Below are 10,703 nucleotides of genomic sequence, written 5' to 3'. Positions count from 1 at the left end.
TCTGACAATGTGGTCCCATGCTCTCCCCCAAACATTTACCAAAATCTGGAATATATCCAAGATCTGTTTTGTTTTGTTTTGTTTTTAGGGCCGCACTCGCGGCATATGGAGGTTCCCAGGCTAGGGGCTGAATCGGAGTCATAGCTGCCGGTCTACACACCACAGCCACAGCAACGACAGATCCAAGCTGTGTCTTCGACCTACACCACAGATCACGGCAACACCCGGATCCTTAACCCACTGAGTGAGGCCACGGATCGAATCCACAACCTCAAGGTTCCTAGACGGATTCGTTTCCACTGCACCACGCCGGGAACTCCAAGATCTGGTATTATGACCACTTCACAGAGGAGGTCCCATAGCAACCTGGAAGCTATCCCTGACTTCTCTTAATCTGTCTTTTCCTATACCTAGAACCTGTTGATTCCATCATCTTAAACTCACTCATAGAATAGACATATTTCTTGTGCAGGAGAATTCCAATTAATTTATGTAGCTACTTCCCCCTCAAGGAGTTGGAGTGTAATTCCCCATTCTCCAAGCGTGGGCTACACTTAGTGGCTTCCTTCCAAAGAGTATTGTATGGAAGGAGGGGGATGGAGCAATTCTACACTGGAGAAACCTGACAGAGGCTATCTCAGCCAGGTGATCAAATTAACATCAGCAAGGATAAGGCATGTTGATAGCATTTACCTTTGATGTGAAGAGAGTGGTACTTTATTTCTGTGACCTTCCTTTCCCAAACCCATAATCCCAATCTAATCATGAGGAAAACATCAGAAAAATTCCAACTGGGGGACATGCTGCACAATACCTTACCAGTATTTCTTCAAATGTTGATGACTCCAGGTCATCAAAAACAAGGAAATTCTGAGAAACTGTTACAAAAAAGAGGAGTCTCTGGAGATGTGATGACTAAATGTAATGTTGTGTCCTGGATGACATCCTGGAACATAAAAAGGAAATTAGGTTAAAAACTAAGGAAACCTGAACAAAATATGGATTTTAGTTAATAATAATGTATTGATATTTGTTCAATAATTGTGATAGATGCACCATACTAATGCAAGTTGTTAGCAATAGGAGAAACTGGCTGTAGGGTATACGGGAACTCTCTGTATTATCTTTGCAGTATTCTGTAAATCTAAAACTTTAAAAAAAACAATTTTTTAAAAACCTCCCATGTCTACCCCCATCACTGCCACTCTCACTGTAGGTATAGTGTCAGCTTCCTCACTGCTCTCCCTCCCTTCCAATCCATTCTCCTGGCAGCCAGCAGAGGGCATTCTGTAAAATGCAAATCTGACTATATCTGAAGCCTTCCAGCAAAATATGGCTGTTGGATGGAAAGTTCGGGAGGGATGTTGCAGAAGACAGACCAGGATATCTGTATAAATTATCATTATAATCCAGAAAGAATCTGGGAGGTTTTTCTGGTGTCCGTGAAAGTAAAGTTACCGTATCCCAAATTTAAAGTAACTGCCTTTCCAAGTTCTCCCAGATAAAGCCTTTCAGATGCCCAACTTTCGACCATCACACGGCTACAACAATAAAATTTTCCTTTGCTTTTCCCTTATTTCTATGCAAACGCCTCAGCCTGGGCTGTCTTTTCTTGCCATTTCTCCCAAGCCCAATTCCAAGGATCCTGCACCTCCTTCCTAAGAGAGCACTCCTGCATTACTGGGTTGTGTAAGTCTCGACCGCTATCATTTTTATTTTACTACAGGCGATTGAGAAAAATGGACTCCTCAGGCTCCCCCACGCCCAAGCTCACACTAGGCCCGAGGAAAGGTGTGACGCACGATAAATAAAAAGATGAATCACTGAATAAATGAATGTTCTAGGGCGCAGAGCGTTTTTTGTGCGCTTGCGCGAGAAGGGAAGGCGTGGGAAGCTGTTTGCTACCTGCCCGGGTCTACTGCAGCCGCTGGGGAAGGGAGGGGCTTCTCCAGCCTCGCCCTGCCATTGGCCAGGATGGTCCGCATTGGCCTGACGCAACACCTCTGCGGCCCCCGCGGAGCTCGCCCCCACCAGCCGCCCCCACTCTCACCCCCAGCAACTACCTTCTTGCAGGCCACTGTGTAGACAGACGAGGCGGCTACTTGCGGGCCTGTGGGAAGGGAGACTGGCTGTTGGGGACCGCGCAGCAGGCGGGACAAAAGACTCAAAAGCAGCACTTTGAATTTGCTCAGTATTTTATTAGGATTATAAGGGTTCACAGGGAACGAGGCGGGACTTCTGGGGGAGGGGGACAGGAATACCGCAATGGCGAAGCGGCCTTGCATAGACACCGAGGCGGGCTAGCGGGCACAGCAGGGGAAAGGCGAGGAATGGAGGTGGAGGTGGGGGGAAAGGGAGGGAGAGAGGGGGAGAGGGAAAGAAAGAGAAACGTGGGAGAACAGGGTGGCAACAGAGCCCCCCAAGGCCACAGCGGCCCTCCCCGCTTTGGGATTAAGGGTGTCCACTCCACACAGCACGAGGAGGGGGATAGAGGGGCCCTGACCAAGGCATCACAATAAATACGTTTAGCAGCACACAGAAGCCTGCGGGGGAGGAGGGCCAAAAGGAAGGGGGCAATCCCCCTTACCCTCCCCCCAAAATAAGAACTCTGCAATTACTAAACCATAAAAATAAACTTTAAACCCGTGTACGAAGTGAAGTCAGTCACCCCCCAGAAGTGCAATGTGGGGCCGCTCGGCCCTAGCTGATAGGGAGGGCAAGTGGGGCAGGGGGAAAGGGATACAGAGAGGCAGCCCCCGCAAGGGTAAGACGTTTTATCCCATTTTGCCCCTCTTCCCAGGGTTGGCCCAAGGATTTTGGACCTGAAGCACCTCCTCCATGTCAGAGTCTTCTGAGTCTTCCCCTCCTTCTGAATCTTCTTCGATTCCTTCCTCTTCCTCACTTCCTTCCTCATCATCGCTGTCTTCACCTTCCTGCTCGCTGGCTGCACAGGGAGAGAGAGAACCAAGGAGGGGGAAACAGAGGATGTTGGTTAGACAGGCAGGTAGATGTTACTCTTACAGGGAACAGAGCCCACAGTCAAGGCTTTGCGGGGCCTGGGACCACTCACCAAGTATCTCTGCTTGGAACAAGCAGCCAGGTGTGTATGTGAACTCCAGTAAGGGGGAGCGAAGGGAAGCAGGAAGGCAGAGCAGGCTGCCTCTGTCCTATCAAAACTGATATATCTCTCCAAGTAGTGTTTTCTCCCCAGTATGCAATGTGTGTCTCTTCCTGTGCTCTGACCTCAGCTGAATAAAACTTCTATTCATCCAAAGGCAGCTCCCTCACTCCTTCTCCCCAGTCTGATCCAAAGAGGCCTCAGTGTGTCTTCTTCAGCCCACCTCCCCACCCCCACTCCCACCCTAGAGTTGTGCAGGTAACTCTGCCTACCCTTTTCTGCAAGAAGAGATGCCACCGGGTAGGAGGGGATGGGGCCAGCAATTCCTTCAGTTTCCCTACCTAAAAATATGTGTAGATTGAGTAGACTTGCTCTTTCAATTCCTCCTTTAGTGCCTCTAGAAGTCTGTCAGGTATCCTATGGCCAAAACCCCCAGGAGTGTTTGGTCTTCCTGCTCCTTCCACCTCCTCCAAGGGGCTGCCTCTCCTGTGTCTGCTTACCTATAGCCAGGCTCAAACAGGCTCCCTTGCCTGCTCTCTGCCATCCTCCTCCTAAAAGGTTTGACTCTTATTACCTTACCTCCTGCTCATTCTCTCCCCCTCCCTACTGTGCTATGGCTCTGCCTCCACCAATTCACTGAAACTACTCTTCCCAAGGTCACAGATGATCTATTCAGCCCCCAATCCAATGGACACATCCCAGTCCTCATTTTACATGACCTTTCAGGAGCACTGGACACTGCTGACAATCCCCTCCTTCTTAGACTATTCCACGACCTGGTTCTCCTCCTAACTCTACCCTCTCAGAGCCTCAGTTTCCTCATTTATAAAAGGTTACCTCATAGGAGTTGACATGAGGATTAAATAAGTTAAAGCTAGAAAATCACTTAGAATAGTGCCTGGCATATGCTTTACACTTTATTAATGTTAAGGGAACCCAATTAATCTTAACTGGCCCCAGGATCCAGAGCTAGGATTCTGCTCTGGCTTGTTATCCCTTCTTTACCACTCCCGGCTTCCCAGACATATCACCAGCCACCTGGCTTTGGGCCCACCTCTGCTTTATGTCCATCCAACAAGCCCTTCCAACTCCATGTTCCTCCCTGCATCCCATCAATCCCACCACCAGACCCTTCCCCATCCCAGGAAGTGGTGCCTCCTTTGGCCAGTCATCCAGGCCGGAACCAAACCTGGCTGTCACCTTAAACATTGCCTTCTTCCTCAACCCCTCATGTGAACCCTTCCTCAGCACTTCTCAAAATGAATTATTTGGTGTACAGTGAAAAATGGCTTCTGTGATCAAGATATCTGGGAAATGCTGGCTTCTATAACGTTTAAATAGGATTTTTAGAGCAGGACTTATCAGCGCCTGTAAGATGCCAACATATATGTGACTCTACATGAGGATATTACTGTATGCAGTTATTTCCTCAACATATTTGACCACTGAACCTTTTTGTAAGCAGTTTTTGGAACTGGTGAAGGATCCTCAGAAGACAATTTGGGAAAACACGCCCAACACACTTTCACCCTTTCAGGTCCTTTTACATGTGATCCCTTCCACCAAGAATGCCCCATAATGCAGCCACTAATTCAAAGATCACTTCCTTTCTCTAGTTCTCCCCTTCCCAATTCTGGAGATAGAATTAGCACCTCCCTCCTTTGGCCTCACTGTTCATTTCACCCCCAGCTCCCCAAACAAGCCTGGGAGTTCCCAGAAGGCTAGTGCTGGGTACAGGGTGTGCTGAATTGCAATGTTTGCCACTTTTTCCCCTCTCTGTGTGTGTGTGAATCTATCTTTCTTAGTTCCACCCACTGTCTCCTATCTCTCCTCTCTGTTTCATTTTGTCTTGTGCTCTGTTACAACCTATATACCATCACCAAAAACTGAAATTTATTTCTCTGGTTTTGTTACATCTGTAAATTAAATGTTCCCTGGCTTTTCTTTGTTGAAAAATTTACACAGAATGCTCTCCTCTTTCCTCCACAAGAGCAGATTGTGCTCATGCCTTGATATTCTGACCCTGGGCAGCTTTTCTCTGAGAGAAGAGAAAGGAGGTAAGACAGAGGTGAGGGTCTAGCTCACCTTCCTCACTGCCCTCCTCCTCTTCTTCCTCCACTGATGATTCTTCTTCGAAGATGTTCTCTACCTCGTCGTCGTAGGTGCTGTTATGGTGATCCTTGTCAGAGTCTTCAAAGTCATTTTCGTAGTCTTCAATGTCTCTGTCATCGTCATCACTACCTTCATTGTCACCTTCATTGCCGTCATCACTGCCTTCATTGTCACCTTCATTGCTATCATTATCTTCAATGTCACTGCCATCATTGTCTCCGTTGTCACTGCCACTGTTGTCCTGGTTGTTGCCATTGCTGCCATGGTTGCCACCCTTGGGGTTCTCATCATCACCACTGGGGTTCTCGTCACCATCAGCATTCTCGTCGTTGTCATCAGTGTTCTCTTCATTGTCATCAGGGTTCTCTTCATTGTCATCAGTGTTGTTGTCTTCAGGGTTCTCACTGTTGTCACTGGGATTCTCATTGTTGTCATCAGGATTCTCATTGTTGTCATCGGTACTCTCATTGTTGTCAGTAGTCTCGTTGTCATCAGCACTCTCATTGTTATCAGTGGTTTCATTGTCATCAGGGCTCTCGTTGTTGTCGGTGGTCTCATTGTGGCCAGGACACTCGCTGTCACAGAGGCTCTCGCTGACGTCAGTTATCTCGTTGTCGGTGGTCTCAAAGCAATCAGTGGTCTCCATGAAGTCAGAGATCTTGATGTCATGGATGGTCTCATTGTCGGTGATACCATCACTGTCTGAGGTCTCGCCAATAATGTCTTCCATGATGTGATAGTCATCAGAGTCTTCTACGATCACCACCTCATATTCATCCCTGTTTTTACTGAGGGGAAGCCTGGGGTTGAGCATAGGGTTGGTGGGAGGTAGTGTACTTGGGGCAGACACTTTAGGTAAGTAACTGGGGAGGTAGTGGGCTACAAGAGTTCCCAGGGATGAGGGGAGGTGGGGAGAGTCCCATTTCTGCCCCTGACTGCCTAATTCCGGGCATCATTCCCCACTTATAAAACATATAGGATTGGATTATCTCAAAAGTCCCTTTTGGCTCTACAAATCCCGTGTGACACTAGACTAGTCTTTGCGCCATCCCTAACCAACCACCTCGCAGTCATCAGTCCCCTCATCACCTTTCTTCCTTTTCTTGTTTCTTTCTGCTTGCCCTGTAGCCCCCTTCTCCCATCATGTAGTAACGCACAGGGTTAACCCACAGGTCATTCTTGATAATCTGTTGAAAGAGAGGCGGGGGGGGGAGAGGAAGAGAGAACAGAGTACAAGCCCAAGTGCCTACTCCCAATACCCCAGGGGCAAGCCCAGAAAGGACTTCCCTGGCAATGCCAGGAGGGGCCCTACCTCAGCAATCCTGTCGGCCTCTGGGAGGCTATGGTTTGAGAACCAGCTGAAGAAGCTGTGGCTGGCATCCTGGTTCCTGTGCCTGTGGGCCTGGGGTTCCTGGCCGCGGTGCCAGCGAATTGGGGTGGAGTGAGACACCAGCCGGCCTGGGGTGGGGGGGGGGGAGAAGGCTATAGAGAAGGCAGGCACTGGACAAGGATAGATTTGAGGGGGGCATGAATTTGCCCTGAGACTGCCTCTTACCCGAGCGGTTGCGCTGGAACTCCTTGACAATCACCATATTTGTGAAGTAGGGGTTTGTCTGGAAGTACAGCTTCATTTTATAGCCCATGGAGATATGTCTGAGATCCTGTACCTGCTCAGGGTGGGGGTAATGGTGGAATTCCCCACCACACCGTGACCCCTCCCACCCAAACCCCCCTCACCTCCAAGGACCAGATTCCTTGCCCGGTCCTAGTAGAAAAGATATCTCTTTGGCCTGACCTGCAGATTGGTCAAGTAGCGGAAAATGTCTTCATCACGTTGGTTGATCAAGATTGAAATTTTGGGGTGGTTGAGGAACTGATGGAGGGAGCAGTTTAGGTCAAGGAGTGACTATTCAATGAGAAGGAGGGAAGGAAGGCCAGGCAGGGCCGGGCAGGGCTGGGCAGGGCAGAACAAAAGAGAGGCTGGAGCAGGAGAATTCCTTCTGTGTTCATGTGATATGTGTGGAGCAATATTCCCACGATATTATGTGGTGAGAATATGTGTTTATAAAATGTCAAACCTGTGTATTAGGTGGTTTTGCCAGTTCATATTTGCCGTGTTTGGGTGCTGATAGTCTATGTCCAAGTGACGTGTCTCCGGGTGCTGAGGGCTCGTGTTCATAAGCCATTGTGTGTCTGGGGGTTGAAGGCCTGTATCCAGATGATGCTGTATCTGGATGCTGAGGGACTGTCGTCACATAATGTAGTATTTTTGGGTGTTATGGGTCTCTGTCCACATGATATTGTGTTTGGGTCTGAGGGTTCGTGTCCAGACCATGCTGTGGTCTGTGTGCTGAGGACCTGTTGCCACATAATACTGTGCCTAGGTGCTGAGAACCTGTGATCATGAGATGCTTTGTATGAGAATGCCAAGGGTCTGTGTCCATGTAATTCTATTAGGATGTTAACCCCCATGTTCTTAACATGTTGCATGTAAGTATGAGTATCCCCCAGGGACATCACCCAGAGATCAGCTTAACAATAGTGAAAAGGATTCTTTTTATTCTTCTCTTTCCTTCATTTAACTCCTTAATCTCCATTCCTAGGTACTCCTTCTCCTGATCTTTCAGGGCTCCAGCCCTTTTCTGGCCCCCTCCTCTCCAGACAGGCTTGGGGTCTCCCTGGCATCTCAGCAGAGACCTAGGCTATCACAGGCATATGTGACTTGGGCACCCCTTCTGGGCCATTTCTGTGTGCTCTTCCCCTCCCTCTTCACTGTCTCCGAGTCAGTTTATTTTTTGTGTGCCCCTCCCCTCCTCCTAGCATCATCTCTGGTCGAATTTTTCTGCTGTGTGGCCCTCTACTATCCTCCCCCTTCCACCGTCCGTGATCCATTTTTTTATGTTATGCTCCTCCTCTCCCCCCTTTCCCATCTGTGGTCCAGTTTTTATGTTGTGTGCCCCCCCTCCCCCTTCACGATCTCCAATCCAGCTTCTCTGATGTTTTGCCACACTCCTTCCATCCCTCCTCCACCAGACCACGTCATTCTTCCAATAGGGGCCCGCCCCCACACCCTTTCACCCATTCTGTCCCTCCCCCCACCCCACCCCCATTTCTGGTCATGGGCTCTTGGCCCATGAGTATAGATGACAAGGATACTGCTTTGACCCAGAAGCCTGGGATATGCTGGATGATGAGATCTCTGCGCTCCAGGAAGGGTCTTCGCATCTGAATGAACTTGCGCTTGAGACGGAGGAAGGCCTTGCCCGCCTTGATATTCACCGCCTCCAGGTCCAGCTGAATATTTTCCAGCGCCTGCAGGATGCACTCTATCTTCTCGGCATTCTTCTCTCTGCTTTCCTTCTTCACCTTCCTGGGCTTCCTCTTCCTCCTCCTCCTCCTCTTCCTCACACTCTCCTTTTCATCCTCGTCGTCGTCTTCCACGATGATGACGGTCTCTTCCCTCCCCCGTGGGCCAGCTAACCTCTGGTACCCCCGCCCCCTTGCGCTACAGGTTTCTAGGGCCTTCTCTCCTGCAAAGCTGCTGGGCTCCGTCACCTGGAAGTCAATCTCCAGGCTTCCCCCAGCAACCTCCGAGGGAGAGAATGTTTCCAGGCTCTCCGTGGGAGGGGGCGCCCCCCCATACCCTGACTCCATCGCGGGCTCCCAGCCGGGACCCCCAGCCCCCAGGGTGAAATACGCGCGAATCCCCCCCTCCTCTAGAATGACATAGGGCGGCGGTGGGGGCAGAGTGGGGCCCAGTCCCACCCCCCTCATGTCAGCCAGCACCTGTGCTGCCTCGGTTTCCTCCCGGAGCCTCGGGCGCTGCTGAGGTGGAGGCAGGGGCAGGCGCAGGAGAGGCGGCGGAGGCGGCGGAGGCGGCGGCTGCAGCTCGTTCTGAGGGGGCTCGGAGCCACTGAGGCGACGGGCCTTGGCTGGAGGCCCCTCATCCGGGCGGTCCATGGTGACCGCGTTCGCAGCCCAGGGGCTCGCGCTCAACCCTTCGCTCTCAGCCCGGCCGCCGCTGCCTGTCACACCTGAAGCAGAGCCGCCGCGCCTCACGCGACCAGCTCTGCTCTCAGCCTCGCTCTGGCGCTCCCTCCCACAGCGCCTGCCCTACTCCCTCCGCGCCAAGCACCAGGCCCCGCCCCCTCGCTGACGCCAGGAGCCGTCCAGGCTCGCCATTGGCTGCCAGCCGCCGCGGCGGCGCTCGCGCTCCCCCGACCCCTGCCGCTCGCACGCAATCTGCTTGCCAACACTGCACCTCATCACTTTCCCATTGGTTCCCCTCGGGCCCGCCAATCAGCGTGCCGACTCCCTCAGTGACCAGAGGGGCAGGGCGGGGTGATTGGCCGCGGAGAGAGCTGAGCAGAAGAAGCCCCTGTCCCTCGCCCTTGCCGACGTTTTATCCAATGGGAAAAGTACCAGTGGTTCTGAAGATCCAAATGCAAAACAAAAAACAAGCGCAGGCCTTGAGCAGGATGTGCTCGGATAGACTCGGAGAGCCTCGCTGTCATTCTCCCCCTCCTCTCCCCTCCCCTCGGTTACTACGAACTTCTTAAATCTGCCCCTTCCCCTCGCCCAGGCTTTTGCTCCTTTGGCGGGGGCGAACTCGGAGGCGATCTTTTGGGGCTTGGGTGGCTCTAAAGGAACCTGGGGTTAAGGAACCTGGGGTCTTTGGTTGGGGGCCAGGTTTTGACGTGGCGTTTTCCATTTCTGCAAGATGGCTCTAGAAATAATAATCGCACCAAAAAAGTAACTTCCTCTGCGTCATGAAAATGATTGTGATTCGGTTTATCTGCTAGATCTTTCTAGGACTTTCCGTTTCTTCACTGACTCCATACTTCTTCCCATCCTTTCCTCTCCATTTCCTCAATGTATGCTGTTTCCGAACTGCATTTTTGATTTTGGGAGGGCCAGCCGGATGGTCTCTCATGAGGCACGGTGGTGGGGTTCTGGCTTTGGTCTGGGATTCGCGTTATGGGTCTGCTCCTCACTTTTTAACCCTGAACAAATCACTGCCTCTCCCTGAGCTTGTTTCTTCTCTTGTAAATTAGGAGTCCCTAAAAAGACATGTAGGCAACTGCCCATTGCAGCCTTGTGGTAGCAGAGAATTGGAGGCAATCTAGAGACCCATCACCCAGGGGAATGGATAAGAAAAAATATGATATATGTATAAGATGGACTAGAATGAATTAGATCTACATAGGGCAACATGGCTGGATCTCTCAAAAACAGAATGTTGAGTGAAAAAAGAAACAGAACAAGATTTATAGTACAACACTGTTTATGTAAATTAAAACACACAATACCATACATTTTTCACAGATACACATATATGTAAATAAACATATGAACGATGGACTGGAAGGACATACAGTAAATACACAAGAGTGAGTGCCTATGTGGGAGGGGGGATGGAATCAGGGATGGGTAGTGAAGAGGACAAAAGAAAACAAAACAAAAAAACATAAGG

At 50.5% G+C, this 10,703-nt stretch overlaps 1 protein-coding gene across 2 annotated transcripts; it reads right to left on the bottom strand.

Annotated features, from left to right (window-relative positions):
- TSPYL2 (TSPY like 2) lies at window positions 2,178-9,349 on the bottom strand. Of its 2 annotated transcripts, none has more exons than XM_005673642.3 (7): window positions 8,387-9,349; window positions 7,026-7,103; window positions 6,786-6,897; window positions 6,543-6,688; window positions 6,320-6,417; window positions 5,204-6,018; window positions 2,178-2,944 (listed from the first exon to the last, which is right to left on the bottom strand). In XM_005673642.3, exons 1-7 carry the CDS (start codon window positions 9,188-9,190, stop codon window positions 2,775-2,777), a joined length of 2,223 nt encoding a protein of 740 aa, XP_005673699.1. In that variant the 5' UTR covers window positions 9,191-9,349; the 3' UTR covers window positions 2,178-2,774. The 2 variants fall into 2 exon arrangements, with proteins under 2 accessions (XP_005673699.1, XP_005673698.1); XM_005673641.3 differs by having other exon boundaries at window positions 5,204-6,030; window positions 8,387-9,347.

Source organism: Sus scrofa, chromosome X (assembly GCF_000003025.6).
Source record: "Sus scrofa isolate TJ Tabasco breed Duroc chromosome X, Sscrofa11.1, whole genome shotgun sequence".
In the NCBI taxonomy this organism is placed as follows: Eukaryota; Metazoa; Chordata; class Mammalia; order Artiodactyla; family Suidae; genus Sus; species Sus scrofa.
The sequence above is the reverse complement of the archived record's forward strand: the minus strand, read 5'-3'. Positions and strand labels throughout refer to the sequence as shown.